Raw genomic sequence first — 23,617 nt, 5'->3', positions numbered from 1 at the left:
CAAAACAAAACAATAAGGTGGAGATAAAGCACTTGACACCAGTTTCTGGTTTCCATGTGCACCTCACAACAATACCCCAAATTTTTTAGTTATTTTAAATATTTGCTTCAGTGTTTAATATTATATGGTTCTCCTTTTTGTCTCTAGTGTTAATAATTAGACATGAAAAACATTTTGAGAAGTGTTTTATTAGTCAAGTCTCTGTCTTCTCAAAGGACTCTAGACATGTTAAGCTGTCAAAGAACCAACCAGCACACCTTCCTATAAGACCTGTGTATCTACTGTATCCTCAGCAAAAGCAATGAATCACTTTGGAGCAGATGGTTTTTAAAAGCTAGTATGTAGTGTGGTACATACCCCTTTCCATGCACTACAGCGTCAGCAATAGTATAAAGAGAGACCATTCATTAGCCTGAATCTTGAAGTAGAGACCCAATGCAGCTGATGTACCACATACTTAGATCATGTGTAAAAGAAAAGAAAAGGGTTGAAGAGATGGCTCAGTGGTTAAGAGCTCTGACTGCTCTTCAGAGGTCCTAAGTTCAATTCCCAGCAACCACATGGTGGCTAACAACCATCTATAATGGGGTCTGGTGCCCTCTTCTGGGGTGTCTGAAGAGAGCAATGGTGGTATACATATGTATAAAATAAATAAATCTTTTTACAAAAAGAAAAGAAAAACATTTTGTAATATGAAAGATAATTGGCACCATATAGATTATCTTCCAAAATTTAGGAGATGGTATTTGATATTATAAAAATTCCATTCAATACTGGTATTAAGTAGCAATTTTATCTTTAGGGTCCTAAAATGTACAGGTATATTCTCAAAACTATTTGTAACTTCCTAACTACCTTCTTCGGATTTTTATTTCAGATTATGAAAAATAGTATATTAGAAAATAGGGTATTTTATTCAGCCAGTCCCTACTGAAGCATTTTAATTCTATCTATAATTTTAAAGGATAAATGCTACTACTGATTAACTACAGTTAATTTCTAGCCATTCATAGATTCCTCTGGAGTTTTCTGGTCTGCTTTTGAGCAAAGCTTTGGGCAGTACTAGTTGTGTAGGTATGTTTTTTTAGACCAATGCTTTTTGTAGAGCTATTACTACTGCAATTGTGTTTCTTTAAAGCTTATCATTTTAAATACAGAAATCATATAACTTTTATTTTAAATATTATCACTAATATAATTGCTCCAAATCTTATCTTCCCAATGACTTGGTTTTTCCAGGCCCCAAATCCTCACCAGTCCATCTCCTTCAAAATCCATTCCAATTCCACAGCCCTTCCGACCAGCAGATGAAGATCATCGCAATCAGTTTGGGCAGCGAGACCGGTCCTCCTCCGCTCCCAATGTCCATATAAATACAATTGAGCCTGTCAATATTGATGTAAGTACTAGCTCTGCTAGAGCTAAACCATTTGACTGTGTTCCTCTGGTTTTCTGCTGTACTTTTAATACAGGCTGGAAGTAAATGCCACCTTTCATATATCATGTAAATGTTGGGCTCCTACATTGTAGATCCAAACACCCTCTCGTGTGCTCTGATAATAGTAGGTACTTCACTATTGCCAAGTTGCACTTATTTTCACCTTTTTCTGTGACACTATCTCTAAAAATGTTTTAAATTAAAATTACTTTGTTTTAATTTAAATTTAAGAATTTGAATTTAACAATTAATAGATGGCCTTGGGAATTTATGAATTCTCTAAGATTTTTGTGCAATTAATGTGTTATGAAAATGACATTAAGAACTTATATTTGGAGCCAGGCAGTGGTGGCGCACACCTATAATCCCAGCACTCTGGGAGGCAGAGGCAGGTGGATTTCTGAGTTCGAGGCCAGCCTGGTCTATAGAGTGAGTTCCAGGACAGCCAGAGCTATACAGAGAAACCCTGTCTCGAAAAAAAAAAACAAATTAAAAAAAAAAATTTATATTTGTTCTGTCATGAGTTTGACATTAGAACCAACAAAAACAGTTCTGAGTTTATTTTTTAAAAATCTTATAGTTGGAACTATAACTTAAATTTTATTAACTTTCAAAATGCTTTATTCTAAATTTTATTTAATTAGCAAGATAAATCATGTTAAAGATTATAAAATCAGACTTTCTTCCTAGTTTTTATTAGGTTGCCCTCACCCCCATATTTTGGAGAGTAAGTAGCTTTCTCCTAGAACCCTCTTTAACTAAGGCCTTTCTTTCTCTATGTAGCCCTGAGCACACAGAAGAGACAAGTGGGAGAGGGAGATATGGGAGTAAGGAGCTTGGAGAATGAGGAGCGGTCGGGACCTGTGGGTTAGGTGTGTTCTGGGTGTGTTCAAGCTTGGAGCTCCATCTTTATCTGAAGACATGGCCTTTTAAACTCTTCGCCCTTTTCTCTGCTTGTCACGTCCTCCTGGTTTCTTGGGCTTGGCTTGGCTTTATGCCTTACTCTTTTATCCTTTTCGTAACTGCGATAACTGTTTTCTTTCCTCCTTATGTCTCAGACTCTGCTGACTTACTGATACCACCATTTGCCTCCATATTCCTTCATTTGAACATCTGAATGCATTTATTCCTACCATTAATTGTTCTTTACCCATTTCCACCCTGGTGCTCTCACCAGGATAATTTTTATGATACTTGTCTGTTCCCTTGTTTGAAAGCTTTTAATGACTTAAACTTTTTATTCATGCTCAGTCACTTATTATCTGAGTACACATCTTAATGAGAGACACACAACCAAGATAACTCTTACAAAAGAAAATATTTTGTTGCTTACAGTTTCAGAGGTTTAGTTCATTTTCATTCATCGTCTTGGGGAGCATGGCAGCATGCAGGCAGGTTCTGAAGCCGTAGTTGAGAGCTTTACATCTTGATTTGCAGGCAGAGACAGAAAGTATGAGTTTGAGTCTGGTGTGTGCTTTTGAAACTTGAAAGCCAACCCCTAGTGACACACTTCCTCCATCAAGGCTCCTTCCTGGTGATTAAGCACTCAAATATTATGAACGTATGGGAACCATTCTTATTCAAACCACCACATTAAAAAAATAGTAGGAAGAAGCCAGTCAGGCATTGTGGTGCGCACCTTTAGTCTTGTTGCTAAGAGCTAGAAGCACTAGAGGATCAGGAGCTGGAGCCAGCCTATGATACACAGTACCCTGGAGAAGGAAGGAGAAAGGAGAGAATGAGTGAATTTAGAAATTACAGCTGATGCTACTTGTGCAGATGTTCATAGATAACACAGGAATGCCAGAAGTTCTTTGGTTGGTTTCTTCTGTGATGCTGACTCACAGGGATAACAGACAGGGAACTAGAAGAGATTAGGGAACAGTTGAAACAGTTTTAAAATACTAGAATATCCTATTTAACCTAGATCGAGTAGACAGATGAACAGGGAGCCTTGAGAGCACGTGAGACTGAGTGTAAGCGTGTGTTGGACCTGGCAGGGGTAGCAAAGCCACATGTGCCCCCCCCCCCTCGTAGGTGTGCGTGTGGGGAATCTCAGAGCTAGGACAGGAGACAGGAAAGGAGTGTAACTGTTCTCCTGGGGGCCTTCTGTCTAGAAAGCCTGTCTGTTCGTCACAGCTCCAACTCAGGTTTCTTCAGCTGCTTCACCAATGCCAAAATCCTAGTGTCATATCTTTTGCACTATAGTCACCAATTCTCATAGATAGGCTGGAAACCCAGTGTCAGATTGCCAGGTCATCACAGTCTTAATGTACATCACTAAAAAGTCGTGTCAATGCCAACACTTTTTAAGTAGTAGTAAACTGTAACAAACGATTCTTTTATTCTTTTACTCTCGTTTATTCGTAAAGGGTGTCTTCTTTTACATGTGCCACATCTCACTGTGTTTGTAAGCTCTGAAACCAAGGCAAGGCGGCGGACCACCACGACTGTGTGCCGAAGGGTCTATGTAGTACACCAGTAAAGAATTCACTCTTTACTTTAATAAGCAAAATGGTGCCTATTTGCAACTAACCTTTTCAGAGACATTTGCAGCCTTTCAGTCCCTCACACTTAAAGTGTAAACTAATCCAGGTTCTGTAGACTCGGATCCAAATTTCATTACATATGGAATTTCTCCTCCGGCCAACGTTACAGTAAAAGCTGCATTTTAAATATAGAGACCAGTTTAAACAAAATCCTCATTTGAGCTATTTTGATCTCCCCTCCTTTTTAATATTTCTTATATATCCACATTTTTATGGTAGTATTCAATGTGCTTTTAATTTTTTATTTTTTATTATATGTAAACATGTTCCATGTTTTAAGTTTCATAATTGTTTGGTAACTGTGTACTGCTTCACTAAATTGATGCACCATAGCCATGATATGTCAAATGCTTACCATAGGGAAATAATTATTTCTGGTTTTTGGTGTGGTGGATAATGCTGCACTAAACATCTTTGTGCATATCATTTTTTTCTGAATTATTTCCTTAGGAAAAATTCCCAGAAGTACAATTACAGGATCAAAGGGTATGAATGTTTTTATGGCTCTTAATATGTGCCAGTAGAATTTTCTTTAAGGATTTATGAAGCCACCAAGTGGCCTGAAATGGATTTCAGCATTTGACCAGGACTAATAATCCTTTCACGTAGGTCTAGGTTGGCAAGTGCTTCAAACTTTAGTGTTTAGTGTCATGTACACTAGCTAATTTAATAGTCTTTGCTTTGTGAAATAATTATAAGGCAGGTATTGTTTTGAATTAACCCTTCTGCTTATGCATAGTAGAAAATTCGTTATTGTTATTATTACGCTTTTATCACGTGCTCCAAATAAATATATTTTACTATTTGTAGGATTTGATTAAAGACCCGGGGTTTCGTGCTGATGGAGGTAAGTAGTGATTTTAGGGTCGTTATTAGTTTTGTTTCATTTTGTTTTGTTTTTGTTGTTTTAAGGCAAAAATGCAATTGCTTTGCTGCTTGTCTCCTTTATGGTTGCTTTTTTTTTTCCCCCCATGAAACAGACACAGAGAAAAATGTGTAGAGAAAACCAAATGGGTTTTTTGGTTTTTTTGTGTGTGTGTGTTTGTTTTTTTTTCTTAATAGTAGTTATCATTTACTGGTAGCAGAATTTAAAATTATCTATAACAAGGAGAGAAAGTGAGAAGACATGGAAGAAAGTCTTAAATGCTCCCCTTCATCTCAGGAACTCCACCAAGGAGGGACCTTAACTGTTTTGTCCACTTTTTAATGTCTGCTTCCTGCAAGCTGGAGTCACTAAATTTCTTTTGGCCTACACCAATTACTCATAGATAGAGTTTAGAATCAGGTTAAATCACTCTGTGTCATTCTTTGGGATTGCCTGCTGTGTCTCCTCAATTTGTCAGACATTTTCAGGCACTTCCCATCCACTGTCTAGATCTATTTGAAATATACATTTATTTCATGGGATGGACCCATAATGGAAAAATTTAGTCACCCCCTATTGGTATAGTAAAGAATATACAAATGAGAGATTATATTAATAGAAAAATGTAGTTGCCCTCTTATTGGTATAGTAAAGAAGGTATACAAATGAGAGATTATATTAAGTTTTTTTTTTTTTTACACAATTTCCATCTAGCTTTCCCTCTAGCAAAGCTAATTTTGTTTTAAGAAAATGCTTTTTGAGCCAAATGTAATAGCATGTGCCTATGATCCTGGATGAGGCAAGAAGAACATGAGTTTGAGGCTAGCCCAGTGTACAGAGTGTGGCTCTCTCAAAAAAAAACAACGCAAGCAAACTCTGTAATAATGTACCCCATATGTTTTCTAAGAGATGGCATTTGAGACTGTCTTCGCGTTTTCTTGCAAGAGCTTCTCTGTGCTTCCCTTCCCCGCTGCCTTCTGTCTCCCAGGAAAGACTGTACTAGCTGTCCGCCATGCCTAGAGCCGGCTTCTGCACTGTGACCGTCCAGATCTGCAGGACAGGTCCAAGCCCAGACTCAATATTTTTATACTGAGTAAACATTGTAAGCCCTATTTTGTTATGGTTCTGTGAAGATAGCAGATAACACGCCTAAATTATGTACTTAGTATTGACTTCAGCATAGTTACTCTAGAGTTTGTGTTGTTTGTTATTCTGTGAGCCTGCCAATTAATGTTGCTGCCAGTTTGACTTTCATATGTCTTAGTAACCGTGGCTGCTGATAATTTTGCCCAATACATCCAGCATTTAAATGTTTCCATCATGTTAGCATCACAGTTAACTTAGTAGTAAACAGCCTGCTTAGACCTAAAGCCGAGAGGCATTTCTAATTCTTGTTATGAGTCACTTTAAAAAAATTCATTGGGGTTTTGTGAAAATATAAGCAGATTTTTAAAATATCATCCAGAATTACTTTGTGAAGCAGGCTTCAGTTCATCTAATTTATTCCCCATGACTTCTTTCATTTCTTCTGTGTGTCTGTCTTCCTGTGTTTGCCTGCCCCTCTCTTTCTCTTCTAACAGCCCCCTTGAACCAGCTGATGCGCTGTCTTCGGAAATACCAATCCCGGACTCCCAGCCCCCTCCTCCATTCTGTCCCCAGTGAAATAGTGTTTGATTTTGAGCCTGGCCCAGTGTTCAGAGGTAGTTGGGCTCTTCTTTCTTGTTCTCACCCAAGCAAACTAAATATAAGATTCAGACTCTGTTTGTGCCTCACCCTCACAGCGTGTGTTTGTAAGTGTGAGAGTTTTAAGTACTAACTTTCTGCTTGGCCTGGCTGGAATGCTCTGAATGTGCTTCTCACATACTCACTACTGCAAGCTTCCTGTGTGCTGTCTATTACAAATTTTCAAAAGCAAGAAGTTTCTGAGTTGGGATTTCCATCTTGCTTAATGTTGTCTTATTTCTGCTTGGTCTTAATAACTTAAATTCTGGGAGACACAGGCAGGATTCTTTTTATTTTAGTGCATTGGATGATAATTTTTGATTAAGTAATATTACTATTGTTTAAGAAAATAAAAATGTATATGGAAACCCCTATGAAAACGGTTTATATGGGCGTATGACTCACATCTGTAGCCTCAGCACCTGAGATGCAGACACAGGAGGAAAATCACCGCAGGTTTGAGGCCAAAGAATTCTTATGACAGTGTTTTGAAATTCAGTAATATTAGTAATTTTTGTTCTATTTTCCCCTTACATATGATATATATTTTAGTTAATTTATAAACATGAATTCATGGGCTGGAGATATGGCTCAGCGGTTAAGAACACTGACTGCTCTTCTGAAGGTCCTAAGTTCAAATCCAAGCAACCACATGGTGGCTCACAACCACCTGTAACGAGATCTGATGCCTTCTTCTGGTATGTCTGAAGATAGCTACAGTGTACTTACATATAATAGATAAATAAATCTTTAAAAAAGAAAAAAAACCCATGAGTTCAGAAAAACTGAATTTATATGTTGACTTATGCCTCTCACATAAGAAAAGTTAATAATATAACTGTCAAATATCTTGCCATGTCATGTTTTAATTTACTGTTAAATAGACTTAAATTTTAAGATAAAACTGGATATCTTTTTAAAAATATTTTTACAGTTATTTTTACTGCTTTGATACACTTAGTGACCTATACTTAATGTAATGATGGTACTTTAGAGTTTTCCATCAGCCTAGTTGGTTTCCAAACAAGCCATTAATATAGTAGAAGTCATTCAGTACTTAGTGATGTAATTAAACTAAATAATCCAATAAATGAGAACTGTGCCTGAGGCCTGGGCATTGTTACTGCTTCATAATGTGGAAAGTTATCAGTGACCACTATAAATGTATTGTGCTCTGGTTAAAAGAAATTCCAAATACCATTTTCTTTTAGAAAATTGCATATACAATCATAGAACTTTCATATGCTGCTATAATATGATGTAGTAGCTGTAAAACATCTGTCCAGATTTAACATTTAAATACTGTCATTTATATCCTTGCTGTTTGAAAGAGCCTCTTTTGTTACCCTTGAGAATAGTATGTTTTTAGGGTTTTTTTCTCAGCTGTATATGAAAATTCTACCTAGAAATCTCAGGCCTATTCACTGTACACTCTGGGGAGTAATTGCCCTAAACTCCTGTCCCAGATGCTGTACATATTGCCTCTGAGTTAACTGGAAGATTACTTATTAAAAAAAGTTCCATTCCTGCTGATCAGAGCCTACTTACAAGGTTCGCTTGGCATATAAATACTAGAATATATCAGAACTATGGGTGAGATGCCATAGCATTTTCTTGTTCACCCTTATGATACCAAGTGTTCAGAAAGTCTTACAAGCCTATTTAGTGCGACTGGGGAGCTAGCTCATCAGTTTACAATGCTGGCTGTTTCTCCATAGGACTCAGGCTCACTTCCCAGCACCCACAGGGCAGCTCCCCGCAGTCTATAACCCTGGCTTCAGGAGTTCTGTTATCTTCACACTGATACACATACACACAAAGCACCAATGCACATAAAATAAAAATAAATAATTTTTCAAAAAGAAAGCTTACTTAACTTTCTTCATATTAACTTTTTAATAAAGGTAACAAATAGTATACATTAAATAGGAAAAAACTCGAGAACTCCTGACACTGCCCACCATCTCTTAAATAATAGAACTTGTAGTTTGGTATCATATATAATGTAAAGATAATAGGAAAGAAATGTTTAACAGGAAGGCCATTAAATGTTTCAGTTTTAATGTTTACATGTTTTGGGAATATTGAGGCTACTGAAATAATACAAAATAAGTTTGTTTTATAGAAATTTGCATTGATTTTGTTGTTGGGTTTCTGTTGGTTTTTATCACACAGGGTGTTTGTATTATGTGATATTGGTTATCCTAGTATTCTCTCTATAGACCAGGTTGGCCTCAAATGCAGAGATTTACCTGTGTCTGTCTCCCAGGTGCTAGGATTAAAGGTGTGTGGTACCATGCCTGTGCATTGGTTTTGATGTTTTAATTTTTATCAAAGGCACAGGAACTTGGAAGTGGATTTTAGAAATTGTGTCTTGGTTTAGAGATTGTATTTTTCTAAACTTGTTTATTATTATCTATTTTAAGGGTCATTAAATTGGCCAAAAAAAAAAACTTAAAAAAAAATTACTGTACTAATTACATATTGTGGCCCTTTTGGCCTACCCTTTGTTAAGGGCCAGTATTTAGACATGCACTGCATTTTAAAGTACTTCTTGATCTCCCCACTCTCTGCCCCTGTTATGTGGACATATGTGCTCCTCCTTACTGCTTACTCGTCCTTAATGTGGATAATGTCCCCTTTTCTAATGTAGGATCAGCCCCAGGCCTGTCCGCCACCCCACCTGCCTCATTACCGGGTTCACTCACTAACGTGAAAGCCTTACAGAAATCTCCAGGGCCTCAGCGGGAACGGAAATCCTCCTCGTCCTCATCCTCGGAAGACAGGAGTCGGATGGTAAGGATCTGGGCTGGGCTGTTCTGTAGCTGGGCGGGTAACTGGGAGAGCACAGTGTGACCAAGGTTCCCATCACACTTAAGAGTTAGGAGGTTTTTGTGGAAAGTATATTCACACAAAACTGACCTTTGCTCTGGTTCCTAATATAACTTTTGAGTCTGTTTTGAAATGGAAATAATGATGTTCTGTTTCTAAAATAAGGAGAGTGAGGAGAAGCACGTATTAGACGGCGTGCTGAAGCATGTAAGCAGTGTGTTCTAAAAGCTGGGTCAGGTCTCCCGAGTGTCTCCCCAGAACAGCCTCCACACTAGAAAATGACCTTACCAAAAGAACTGGGATAGTGACTTACTTATTTATTTATTTATTCCCTTATTTGTTCAAATCAGTTAAGATGTGTAAGGAAATCTAGCACCAATAGTTACAGCATGTTAACTTAAATTTTTGGGACCTGAAGCCAAAACTAGCCAACTAATAGATATATTTTTATCATGCCTCTATAGTAGTCCAAATAGTTAAAAAGCCATTTTATTTTAAGAATAACAAATGTATTTCTACACATAGTAACTTGCTTCTATTTTTAACTTTTTAGTTAGTATCCTTTTGTGTTTATGGATGTTTGACTGCATGTGTAAGTTAAGCATGCACATGCCCAGTCACGGTGAAGGAGGCCAGGGGACGTTGTAGTGGAACTGCTGTAACTAGAGTGGTAGATGAGTGTGAGCTGTCAGATGGCCACTGGGATAGGAAGAAAAGCCACTGCTCCTAACTTCTGAACTACCTCTCCAGCCCCAATTATTTCTAATTTTAAGTAATTATTCTATCCTCATATTGGCTCATTTTAAATTTAATTTTATATTTTGAGTCATGAATATAACTATTACTTCTCCAACATGGATATTTTGTTGTTTTCTTTCATCTTCTTTTTTTAGAAGGCCTTGCTCTGTTCCCAACTTCCTGTCAGACAGGTCAATATAGTTAGCATGAAACATAAGGTTTTTCTCTTTTGTTTGCCTTGGCTTGACTTTGTACTATATTTTTCGAGAAAACACTTGGTAGAAGAGATTCAAGTGATGATTGGGAGATTCCTGATGGACAGATTACAGTGGGACAGAGAATTGGATCTGGGTCATTTGGAACTGTCTACAAGGGAAAATGGCATGGTATGTATGTAATACGGTGCCATTGGCACAAGCAGGACATGGTATGTATGTAATACGGTGCCATTGGCACAAGCAGGACATGGTATGTATGTAATACGGTGCCATTGGCACAACTGAAGTATATTAAGAAATGTTTATTTAAAAAAAAAAAAAAAAGCCAGAGCTGGGCGTGTGCCATATATCCTTAAAGCCAGCACTCAGGGGGCAGAGGCAAATAGATCTGAGTTCAAGGCCAGCCTGGGCCACAGAGAGTTCCAGGACAGCCAGGGCGACCCAGATCTCTCCTGGGGAGGAACAACAGGCATGATGACACACACTCAGGAGGTATAAGCATGAGGACTAGGGATTCAAGGACATCTTTAGCTATGTAAAAAGTTCAAGGCCAACTTGAGTGACAAGAGATTGTCCCAGAAACAAACATGAAGTCAAAATATTCATTGTTTGCATCGTTAAACTGTTCATCAAATACAGGAGTTCTCCAAAGGTTTCTAACAGAAATGGTGAACCATAAAAATTGGCTTCAGAGTATCCAAGATTGCTGTTAGTACTTTACAGTAATGATTCATAAAGATGAAGATCATCGAGCTGTTAGTCCAAAAGGAAGCTCGTTTTTCTTTTAGAAGTACTCCTTTTGATGATTATATGGATATTATAAATCACAAATATAAAAAATGTTCAGCCTCACTAGTTTTCTAAGAATTACAAACTCAAAAGAAAGTCATGACTTTCTTTGAACAGAAAGATTTTTAATTTGATTTTTTTAATTGATTGTGTGAATTGTGATTATAATCCTGTTTATTTTGTGGAAATATGAAAGGCTGGTGCTATGTACACTGAGCCAAAGCACATGATTGGACAGCAGTGAATAGGTTGGTGTTTGGGAAGGTATACCCACTAGAGGCATAGTAATATCAGAAAATGAAAATAGTTCTCACTAGTAGATGATTCAGTTAGCACATTGACACATCCATATATGGTTATATAAGAATCAAAATTATATAATAGAGCTACATTGCTTTGGAAAGGTTTTTTTTTTTTTGGTTGTGGTTGTTGTTGGGGTTTTTTTTTTTGTGTTGGGTTTTTTTTGTTGTTGTTGGTTTTGTTGTTGTTGTTGTTTGTTTTTTGGATTTGGTTTTTTCAAGACAGGGTTTCTCTGTATAGCCCAGGCTGTCCTGGAACTCACTCTGTAGTGACCAGGCTGGCCTTGAACTCACAAATCCGCCTGCCTCTGCCTCCCAGAGTCCTGGGATTACAGGCGTGTGTCACCACCACCCGGCAGAAAGGTTTTTAATATATTGAGTTATTTGAATCAGCATATGTAATGCCTTTATATTAAAGATCTATATAAAATGCATTTAACAGTATAAAATGCTATCTGAATCTCTCACGTTTATTATTTCATATGCATTCATAAGTTTTATACTGTATACATATATAAGCATGTATATATGCATACACACACACACACATATACCAAGGTTTATTTCTGAGTGCCATGGTTAGGGGGATTTTTTTATGATTTATTTATGAATGGGTGCTCTATTTGCATCTACATCTACATGACAAAAGACAGCATCAGATCCCATTACAGATGGTTGTGTTCCATCATGTGGTTGCTGCCTGGAAGAGCAGCCAATTCTCTTAACTAAGTCATCTCACCAGCTCCTATGGGGAACATTTATGTTTTCCTGAAATATTTAAGTAATAAGCACTGTTAAGTAGTATCTGATAAAATGAATACTACAGTGCTTTGGTAATTAAGAAAAAAATCAAGATTTATAGTGATTATGTTAAAATTTATTAAAATGTCTGTAAGTGTTCAGGTAATTGAAATTCACCAGATGAATGAAGACATTTGTGATTACTAAGTGTAACATCATTAGCCTTCTAGAAGTTCTCCACATGCCCTCTTCATTCACTCACCCTGCAAAGACTCATCCTGACCACATAGAATCTATTGGGTAATCTTTCTCTCAGTATTTTACAATCCATCAATGCTGTTGGGTACGTTCGTGTATCATTCATCCTCTGAATAGTATTCTACTGTGGGAGTGAAATGTGATTCCTTCCATCTATGGGATAATAAGCATTTGGGTACTTCCCATTTTGGTGCAATTCTGAATGATGTTGCTATGTATATTTTTAGTATATGTCTTTTAAAGAACATATGTGTATATTTTTACTGGCTATATGCCTAGGAGAGAATTTTAGAACTACACCATATGCATACTTGCAATTTTATATATATTCCCATCAGTGCTGCCAAGAAATTATACCAGTTTACATATCCTCTAGAAGTGTGTAAAACACTAGAAGTGTTTAAACTATGATTATAATTTTAATAATCTTCTAGTCCACATAAGTAAACCATAACTTTTGAAAAAAAAAAAAAAGGCAGGTTTTTATTTTAAGCCAGGTTGCATTGGACCTGTTGTGTTGTCCGTGGGTCAACTACTCCCTTGCTAGGTAATATCGTTAACTCATTAGAATTCTCCAAGTACTTAGTTACCTAAGTGTATTCCCAAGGAGAGGAAGTTTGCTATATTTTAGCATATATTTTCAAACAGTAGTATAGGAATATCATTTATTAGTTGCTTTGTGTGGAATTGAAGGATGTATGTGCCCCATGATATGTGTTAAAAAGAAGAAAAGTAGTTTATTACTAGGTAGTTAAATATAATTTATTTATAGTTTTAAAATGATATGGATTTAAAACTGACAATTAGCAAAAAACCCAAGAATAAACATTTCATATTTTCAATTTGAAATTTTGGAGTAACAATTTTCTTTCAGGCGATGTGGCAGTGAAAATGTTGAATGTGACAGCACCCACACCTCAACAGTTACAGGCCTTCAAAAATGAAGTAGGAGTACTCAGGTGAGCATGTAGATCACAGCTTGCCAATGGATTGACTTAAAAAAAAATGTGTCTGCTTAGAGTTCATGTTTATATTGTTTTCCTGATATGCAGTACTGTTTGGTCCTGCATCTAGAAGACTGAATTAATGGAAATAAAAAATATCTGATTGTGTATAATAGTAGTTCCTTTTAGGAAAGTAATAGTCTAAAAATTCTAAATGTATCAAAACACATTTAAAATTGTATTTAGTCCTAGGCCCTAGAACTTGAGGAACATTGACAGATGAGAGTAAATCCATGATAAGAAAACTTATACAGGAAAGATGATGTAGTTAAAATTTTATGTGAGGAGAGTATTCAACAAAACTGAGATTTTAATCCAGAGAGGCTATTGTATTCAAGATGTTACACAGTTACTTTGATATTGTAAAAAACAGAACAAGGAAGCCAGTTGTGGAGGTTAGAGGGAAATGGTTTTATACTTCCACATAGAAAACTTTCTAATAAGTTTGGAACAACTTAAACAAACAAAAGCAACCTCTGCCTCCTCACTGGACATATTTCTATATTTCTGAATGGCATTGGAGGTTAGACACGACAATTACAGGCCAAACTTGCTTTGTTTCTGGTACCTTTTCCTGAGAGCATCGTATTGATTGGGTTCTCTTTAAAGAATTGTTACTCACTGTCACATTTCTTTTTGGCAGGAAAACTCGCCATGTGAACATCCTCCTTTTCATGGGCTATTCTACAAAGCCACAGCTGGCGATTGTTACACAGTGGTGTGAGGGCTCCAGCCTGTATCACCATCTCCACATCATTGAGACCAAATTTGAGATGATCAAACTTATAGACATTGCACGGCAGACTGCTCAGGGCATGGAGTAAGTGGAATGCTGTTAAACCTTCACATGTGCCTTTGAAACCCACTAAGCACACTTTACAGGTCTTAATGGTAACCTCTCACGGGCTGCTTAGTATGGTTCTGTGCAAAGGTACTAGCTACTAGATAACACTCGTATATTAAAATGATTTCTCTAGTTCAGCCTTTAAAGTTACAAGAAGTAAGCTATTTGATGAGTTTATAACTCCAAGTGATGATTAGCACTCAGTGATTTATTTGAACAGTGGAAGTACAGAAAAGCAGGAACCCTCAAATAGAAAACCCACTACCACTGAAAAAAAGCCATTAAGTTAATAGGAAATATGTGACTATTATTTTAAATGAATATCTATATTTTAATCCTTGAGAGAACTTGTTGAGAACTTCAAATTTTATCAGGTATATCTATTGAATTTTACTTTGTAACTCAAAAGATATGTTTTTCTATGATTTATACTGGTTAAAGTGAACCAGGGCTGGGTGAAAATGAGCCAGGGCTAGGTACAGTGCTGCACACCTTTAATCCCAGACTCAGGAGGCAGAAGCAGGTGGATCTCTGTGAGTTCCAACACAGCCAGGACTACATGAAGAGATGCTGTCTCAAAAAACAACAAAGAAAGAACTGGCTTAAAAAATTTGCATAAAATCCTTTAAGTGTAATTGACCAGTTAAAAGGGCTGCAGATGTCACTAAGTAGTAGATCACTGAAACACCATCCACAAACCCATGGTCAGTCCCCAGCACAAGCAAAGAGGAAGAAGCACATTTTAAAGTACTTAGCCGAAGCCAGGCTTGGTGATGCATGCCTTTAATCCCAGTATTCAAGGGGCAGAGGCAGAGGCTTTCTATGAGTTTTAGAACTAAATAGACTGCTTAAAAAAAAAAAAAAAAAGATAAGCAAACAAAAAAGTGCCTAGCGGGTTGGAGAGATGGCTCAGCGGCTAAGAGCCCCGACTGCTCTTCCAGAGGTCCTGAGTAAATCCCAGCAACCACATGGGGGCTCACAACCATCTGTAATGGGATCTGACGCCCTCTCCTGGGGTGTCTGAAGACAGCTACAATGTACTCATATACATAAAATAAGTCTTTTTTTAAAAAAGAGCTTAGCTGAAAAATAATAAAATATAAATTTGAAAGTTCTATGAATAGTGTAAAAGAATGTCTTAATTGTTCTGTATGGATGGATTGGTATGTTATTTAAACTTTAAAATGTTATAAAGTAGATATTTTGATTTCCCTTTTACTGGTAAGGAAATAGGCTTTTAGTGTAAATAACACTTTAGGTCACTCGTTTAGCAAAGTTGTCTTAAACCCCCTTTTTTGGTCATAAAGCCTCTTATGCTACCTTTGCATTATCAAATGGGAACAATTGCCCTAAAAACTCTGCCATAAGATCAGTTACAGGAAATAAATAAACTTATTACCTTCCTTCATTCAAAACTAGGCGATAACTTACAAGCCTTTATTCAACCAAAATGCTTTCTCACTTTAGTCACCGTTAACTGCTATGAAGAGACACCATAACCAACAACTCTTATCAAAGAAATCATTTAACTGGGGCTTGCCTACAGCTCTAGAGGCTCAGTCTATTAGCACTGTGGCAGGGCACCTGGCAGCAGGCTTAGCACTGGAGAAAGAGTTGATTACTACACCCTGGTCTGTAGGCAGAAAAACTGCCTGGGCCTGGCATGGGCTTGTGAAACCTCAAAGTTCACCCCAGGTGATACACTTCCTAATTCTTCTAATCCTTTTAAATAGTGCCAGTCCCTAGTAGCATTCAAGTCTATGAGCCAATGGGGACATTATTATTCAAACCACCACTACACACACACACACACACACACACACATATCAAATATCTTAAATAACTAAATAGTAACATCCTTAACTTATCTACTAACAAAACAATCTCAGCTTCTCAACAAAGCTAGAATTTTAATGTACTCAAATCTAAGAGTATTAAAGTCTTCAGACAAAAAATCTCTGGCAGCAACTGTCAACAAACAGAAGCAAAGCTTCTTGTCTTTTCCCCACTGGTCTCTAGCACTTGTGCAGTGGGCTGAGCGCTCTCCCCTCAGCAGCTCTATATCTGCCCTCTGTTCTTGGGAATACTCGCACCACAAAGACTTTTATTTAAGATTGTCTCTCTGATCACTGTATATAACTATCATGTCCCCAGCTCACTTATCCCTTTCTCTTTTCTTTTTTTTTCTTTTTTAATGTAAAGTATGAATATTTATTTCAGGCTTTATATCCCAATCAATTCCAAAAAACACAATCTGGTATCGCCTCAGAGTAGCTGCAGCCTCCATATGGGGGTGGTGTCAGAGGCACATTTCATCAGACTTAGCAAAAGTAAGTCCCTGATGCCCACTTCCTTTCAGCCTTAGGAAGGGAAAGAAACTAAACTCTGCACCATGGGGCTAAACAAATGCACGCACTATGTAGAGGAGCAGCTAAACCTTGGCAAATTGGTTTTTTCTTTGTTTGTTTGTTTATGTTTGTTTTGTGAGCTTTTTTTTTTAAAGGTTTTTATTTTTTTCCCATTTACTTTTGCTACCCAATATATGCAGCACTTGTGGACTCCCGGTGGGCTCTCAGCTTTGAACACAATGTCTTGAACAGTTTAATTCTTCAAGAATATAAAATCAGACAGAGGTGTTTAGTTGTGAATATTCTGCAGAGATGAGGTGAAGTGAGAGTTTGAGGGGTGTTTTTAAAAAGAATCAGTACAGTGATGGAAGGGAAAGAATGCAAGACTTCAGACACTCTATGGAGAGGACGTTCTCTCCAGTAAGGTCCATAAGAAGGAGCAGACTGAGGAGCAAGGGGACTCAGCTGGGAGCTTACTTCACCCCCACCCCCACCCCATCCCCGCCCCGTGAGTGTTTGCTGAGTGGCCACTGTAGATCCCCACTTGCTCCCTCCCTTTGGCCTGAGACATCCCACTGAAGGAACTTGTCACGACTCCTCATTTCCAGAATCATCATCGTAACAGTCGGCATCTTCTTCCTCTTCATCTTCATCATCAGCATTGTCATCATAAAGCAAATCTGAGCTGTTGTCATTGGAAGGCACTTTAGTTTCGATGCATCATTGTGCCGGGGTTGTGGGGACCTTCACTCATCCTTCTCTGCTTCAGCTTTAGTGGCTGAGACCTGTTTCCTAATGATATCACATAGTCCTTGTCTTTTCCTTTGCTGTCCCTCCATTTCCTGAACATGATTGAAGCATCCATATTGGCTGGAGAAAGGGTGTTGGGCTCATTAACCACTGAGATTACACTTAACTGGATAGTCCTAACATTCCGAGTAGGATTACACCTTTCAGAGGGCAGTTCTCCATTCTGTGTGCCATCTACAGGAGGATGAAGAATTGAAATGCATATATCTCCATTCTCATAAATGTTGGGGTGTCAAGATAGGTGGTGAATATGGGTAGTTAATAGGAAATGTATTATGTGCCTTGAAGTATCCGCCTTTGTAAAGGGTGTTAGGGGGTCCAGAGATGGCCACCTCCCAGTTTTAGAGGTTGGACTAGGGTGATCCGGAAGCCCTGTGCTGGTTCCTCCTTCAGGGATTTCAGCTCAAACATCAGGACTTTGTGGAAGCTGGTCATCTGCTGCTGGGCCATTGCAACGGTGGCCATGCTGGGCTGTGGCCCCAGACCTCTCTCACCAGCCAGGGCAAACCAGCACTTCATCCCTTTCTATATACTAATTCTAATAGGCTTCTAAAATTCTCTGTCGCCCCCACCTGATACAGACTGGGGATACAGACCTGATACAGTAGGAACTTTGTTTCATTCATTGAATTATGGCTTTTGCCTAGACAAGGCCCTGGGCTATGGTGGATATTCAATATTTATCAGTAAAATGAAGAAAAGCAAGGAAGGCAAGCAGACAGACAGACAAGACATACATGCATGATTATACAAAACTGTGTATTGTTTACTGTCCAGAAAGAAATTCAGATTCTGCTTGTATCAAAATTCAGAAATATTTTTAAAAAAATTTTTAAAAGAGAAAGGGAATGACAAAAAAGAGCTTTTGATATGAATAGACAATAAAAATTAATATTTATAATGATTTAATGAAGAAAAGGTAGTGGATTAACGGGATTAGTTAAAACAAGGTGTGACCATAGGGAAGAACCTAGGAAAATGAGTAACTCCCGAGTTATCAAGAAATAGGTGATATTTTCCCATCACTTTATAGTTTGAGATTACCAGTGTACTTTTATAGCCAACTCTAAAACCCTGCCTACCTGCCAGTGCGTGTATGGGCATCACTCTGTCAGATGTGTCCTAGATAGATTTTTCGTAGCTGAGAAAGGACTATTAAACTATATGCCCTCTAAGATAGTTTACTTTTTATTTCCAGCTTAAAACCAATGAAGGAAAGCGCAATGTCTTTCCCCCTTTTTGGTTGGTTGGTTGGTTTGTTTGTTTGTTTGTTTGTTTGTTTTTGTTGTTTGATCCTTACACTTGAGATGATAATTTGCATCTGCTCTGTACCAATATATTCTAGTTTCTAAAATCTTTGACAGTTGAAAAGTCTGTATTGAAATGACTAGGTTTGGGATTAAAGTGATAAATTTTTCGCCCCTGTCTTTCAACCCCGTTAAAACTATAATAAAGAAATATTTTTATAAAGACTAAACTAATCAGGATGATAGAAAGAAGACAGTAGCAACATTTTGAAAGTTGGAAAGCAGGTGGATAACTGATGGTAGACTTTAGTGAAAACCAAAAAACTAAATTATTAGTTGCCAATGGAAAAATGAAAACCATCATGTTTAGGACATAACTTTCAAGAGTTTTTCCAAAGATTAGCTTCAGAAATTGGTAGTTCCTATAATGGGGGAAGCTATTCAGTTAATCTCTCTCCTAGCAAGTTCCTCTGAGCAACTGGCAGAAAGACTGGAAGTTCTCTGGAGAGTGGGAAATGAGTATCTCTGGCTGGGGAATTCTGCTGTCTAGAATTTTGACATTTTACCAAAATAGTGAGATTAGGCAACTGTACTTGCCAGATAATGTTCAGCTGTGCTGCCTATCTCCCAGCTTTTTGGGGTGGGAGGAGGCAGTGTTAGGGATTAGAGCTAGGGCTGATCCCTAGAACAAATATTGTACCACTGAGGTACATCCTAACCCAATCACCTTCCAGTTTTCAGAGGCTGGCGGCCAAATCTGACTTTTCCTACAAGACAGTCTTAGGAGTCTTCACTAGAGAATCTTACCAGACCCGGGGGAAGAGAGTGTGGGGATTCCTGTCTGTGTCACTGTATAGTTCACAAATAGTAAGCTGGACAATTTACTAGTGCCCACTTGGTCTGAGTAAGACACATGGCCTCTGAATCATCAACATTAGAGAAGTCTGATAGAAGTGAAAGGTCAGAACACCCCCAAGGTGAGGAGCACTGGAAGGAACAGATCCAGTGAAAGCAGAGATTGCCACTGTCACCAAGAACAAATGGATCAGCCTCCTTAGTGATGATAAAAAGGGCGCACGTGCGCTGTGTGCCTGCACACACTTGGATCCCAGCACTCGGGAGGCAGAGACAGGTGGATTCCTGGATTTGAGGTCAGCATGCTCTACAGAGAGAGTCCTAGGACAGGCAGTGCTACACAGAGAAATGCTGTCTCAAAAACAAACAAAAGACTTTTTCAATAAACAAAATGGTTTCTAAAAAATTTGTTCGTAGTTGGGCAGTGGTGGCGCATGCCTGTAATCCCAGCACTCTGGGAAGCAGAGGCAGGCAGATTTCTGAGTTCGAGGACAGCCTGGTCTACAGAATGAGTTCCAGGAAAGCCAGGGCTACACAGAGAAACCCTGTCTCGAAAAAACCAAATCAAAAAAACCAAAAAAAAAAAAAATTGTTCTTAGGCGTGGTGGTACATGCCAATGACCCCAATGCATGGGAGACAGGTAAGAATGTCATCTAGTTTACACAGCATGTTGCAGGCCAGCCAAAGCAGTGTTCTACCTAAAAGTTACTACCATGGAATATCAAAATATCATTTAAATGTTTATACTTGTAGCATATTGGAAATTGTCTCCTTTTCAGTTATTGTAACCTTTAAGTGTTGGTCTCAAATTCACAAGGAATCATACGGTTCGTTAGAATTCATTTGAGTTGTCTTTCACAAAAGACTATTATGCAAATTCTGTTTTGCTGGTTGCAGTAGCACATACCGTCAACAGCATGCTATTTGGTTTCATATTAATTAAGCCTGTCTCTGCCCCATTAGTGCTGTGCTTAAAGGCATGCAATATAACACCCCTGACCCATATTTATATTTATAAAAATGCCATATATATGAATATGAAAAAAGGAATCACCAGGTTTACTAGTGGTTGTTTCCAGCAAGGAAAATAGAGAATTAGTATAAGCTTTAAAAACTGCAGAAGCTAACATGTAAAACTCTTAACAGTATGTGTTAGGAAAGGAATATGAATGATTTGTACACTATCTTGGGGGATGGTTTGTCTTAATTTCAAAGTAAACTTACTCCAAAGCAATAGAAAATCATTTGAAAAAAATGTAAATGCAAATACATACCAGTAACTTACCATCCAGATAACTGTATTTGATGGCTTAGTGTGGGTTTTGTCCTTCATAATTGTGAATGTTAATACTGTACATAATGGTTTTGTTATTATTTTGTAGCTCGGTTCTGGATTTGCCTTCCTTTCTCCTCTTTGCACACCATTACTTGTTAGTCGATATTACATTCTGGTCACAGCTCTGCTGCATACTATTTACTCAGTGGCTCCTTATTTTTTTTAAATGTCATATAGTTTTGTGGTGTTTCATTATGGTATTTATGTATTAGCAATTACATATATTGCTATATCTATGCACTATGTATTATTTTTCTTTATAATTTATATGTGCTTCCTCACTTATTCTCAATAATCAGTAAGTCACTGTATATTCAAAGGTCATATAACATGCCCCAGTGTGGTCCTTTGAGCCTCGGACTATGTTACTTCTTCAAGTAATGCAACACTTTCACCAAGCCCAGCCCTTGCTGCATCTCTTTCTTGTAGTCCACACTTCATTCACTTGTCCTCTCTCCTAGACACTGCTGTACCTGTCCTGAGACCCCACACACACCTCTTCTCTAAGAATATCATCTAATGATCTTACTCACCAGTTTATTAAGAAAATATGTTGAGCAGGAAGTGGTGGTGGGCACCAGCTTGGGCCACAGAATGAGACCCTGCCTTTTAAAAAGAAAAAGAGTAAATTCCTTAGACTTCCATGCTGCTAGATCTAGTGGTTAAATTCTCAGTCCTCAGTTCATTGATCTGTTAGAAGCATAGAGTCTAGATAGATAGTCCATCTCCTCACGGACAATGCTCTGTCCTCTGCATAATCATCTTCTTCATCTCTTGTTAGTCAAACTTTGGTCTGAATCTAGCTGGGAACCCTTAGAAATATTGAATTTTAGACACTACCTTAGATCTTCTGAATTTAATCTACATTTTAACATGACCTACAAATAATTCACAAGCGTGTAAAAGTTGAAGGAATATACATCAAAGTATATTCTTCTGATTGTCTTATTAGTATTTTTTCCTCAGCTGGTTGTCAGCCCTCTGGGACTTCAGTCAGTTTCATGGTGTGGGAAAAATCACTTTAGAATCAGTTCGGTGAGCCAGGCAGTGGTGGTGCAGGCCTGTAATCCCAGCACTCTGGGAGGCAGAGGCAGGCAGATCTCTGAGTTCGAGGCCAGCCTAGTCTACAGAGTTCCAGGACAGCCAGGGCTATACAGGGAAACCCTGTCTTGAAAAAAACAAATCCAAAAAAAAAAAAAAAAAGAATCAGTTTGGTGCCAACCTCCAGCTCCTTCGTTTTATTTGTACTTATGGCTCCTATCAAGCTGTCTGTTCAACATGTCCACTTGACTGTCTAACGGCATCTTCCCTTGATCACCATACCTACTCTCCATTCCCCTTCCCCATCGTTGCTACCGCTCAGATCATCTGTGCTTCCCTCCACTGACTCTATGTCGCTTGCTATTCTGTGTATATGGGAGTCATACATCTGCCACAGAGCTCTGCCCTTTCTTATTGCCCTCGGTATAGTCTCACCTCTTATCAGGATACACTATCTACCTCCTCAAAGTCTTTACTCAAAATGCCCTATGAAAAGGCCCTCTTTAGCCTAAAATTATAGCCATGCAGCTCATCCTTGCCTGACGGCTACCCAAGCTCGCACACACACCTGGCACAGTTAACAGTAGGCAGTCTGTCTTGCTGATTTATCTTTTTTGTTTTCTGTCTTCTTCACTACAGTGCTTAGTATCTTGCTTTATCTTCAAGACTAAAACCAGAACAGTTTTTGATTAGCACATAGTGATTTTCATTAAACATATAAAGTAATCTTTAGAGTACATCAAAATACACATCATGTCCATGTTACAGTTAGTCGAAAGTTAGATTGTGAAGTGTTCCTATGGTGACTAACACAAATGGAGTTAAAGCAACCCTCGTCTTTGTGCTCAGACCATTCCTCTTCCCACAGCTCTTTGCTGGGTTCACTGACGCTCTTTAGTTTTCCTCTCTGCACTGATGGAAATATTTCCCCTTCACCTGCCTCAGCCAGAAATACACCAGATTATATACAAATATTCTGAAAACATCCAAGTATCTCACATGTACAAAAGTAATGGTAGCTCTCCATTTCCTTATAAAAATGTATCATTTTTGCTTTTACATTTAGGTGTTTATGTCTTCAGATGACTTGTGTCTGAGGTCACAGTTGAGAAAACAAAAAAAGGAGGAAGAAGAAAATAAAGAGACAATTTTGTAGGAAAAAATAACAAAGTTAGAATTTAGTTGGAGATTTCAAATTTTACTATAAGACCATAGTAATCAGGAGAGTGTGGTATTTGTATAACTATACACATATAAATCATTGTGGAAGAAAAGATACAGCTTAGATATAGCTCTAATTTACATATTTTCTTCATTTGATTTTCTTTAAGCAAGGTGCTAATGTAATTCATGAAGACAGGTCTTCAACAAAAGTTGCTATAACAGCTTGATAGTCATATAGAAAAACTAAGCCATTAATTGTTAGGTGGCACAAATCAAACATTTGAAGTGGATTAAAAACAAAAAACTATTATTTAAATAGCAAAGGAAAAAAATCCTTGTAGTATAGGCATTGATTTCTTAGAACCCTTGAAAGAAAGAAATGAAATGACTTGAAGTACATCAAAATTCAACATTAGTTTTCCTCCAAAGACACTGTTAAGAAAATAAAAATATGTCTGGGGATATGTACTACCTAGCCTGTGTGAGACTTGGGTTCAGACCGCAGGATCACAGGCAAA

General features: G+C 37.9%; 1 protein-coding gene and 1 pseudogene across 3 annotated transcripts in view; one reads left to right on the top strand and one right to left on the bottom strand.

The window, feature by feature from the left end:
• Braf (B-Raf proto-oncogene, serine/threonine kinase) overlaps positions 1 to 23,617 on the top strand; it is a 125,087-nt gene that overhangs the window by 71,452 nt on the left and 30,018 nt on the right. For all 3 annotated transcript variants that reach the window (XM_052173513.1, XM_052173511.1, XM_052173512.1), the window contains 6 exons: positions 1,240 to 1,399; positions 4,798 to 4,834; positions 9,228 to 9,370; positions 10,413 to 10,530; positions 13,324 to 13,408; positions 14,097 to 14,273. In XM_052173513.1, the coding sequence (XP_052029473.1) occupies positions 1,240 to 1,399; positions 4,798 to 4,834; positions 9,228 to 9,370; positions 10,413 to 10,530; positions 13,324 to 13,408; positions 14,097 to 14,273 (720 nt within the window). The remainder of the gene's footprint in view (positions 1 to 1,239; positions 1,400 to 4,797; positions 4,835 to 9,227; positions 9,371 to 10,412; positions 10,531 to 13,323; positions 13,409 to 14,096; positions 14,274 to 23,617) is intronic.
• On the bottom strand, positions 17,166 to 18,050 carry LOC127678511 (ubiquitin-conjugating enzyme E2 R2-like; annotated as a pseudogene).

This window comes from Apodemus sylvaticus, chromosome 2 (assembly GCF_947179515.1).
Source record: "Apodemus sylvaticus chromosome 2, mApoSyl1.1, whole genome shotgun sequence".
Classification (NCBI taxonomy): Eukaryota; Metazoa; Chordata; class Mammalia; order Rodentia; family Muridae; genus Apodemus; species Apodemus sylvaticus.
This window is presented reverse-complemented; position numbering and strand designations above follow the sequence as displayed.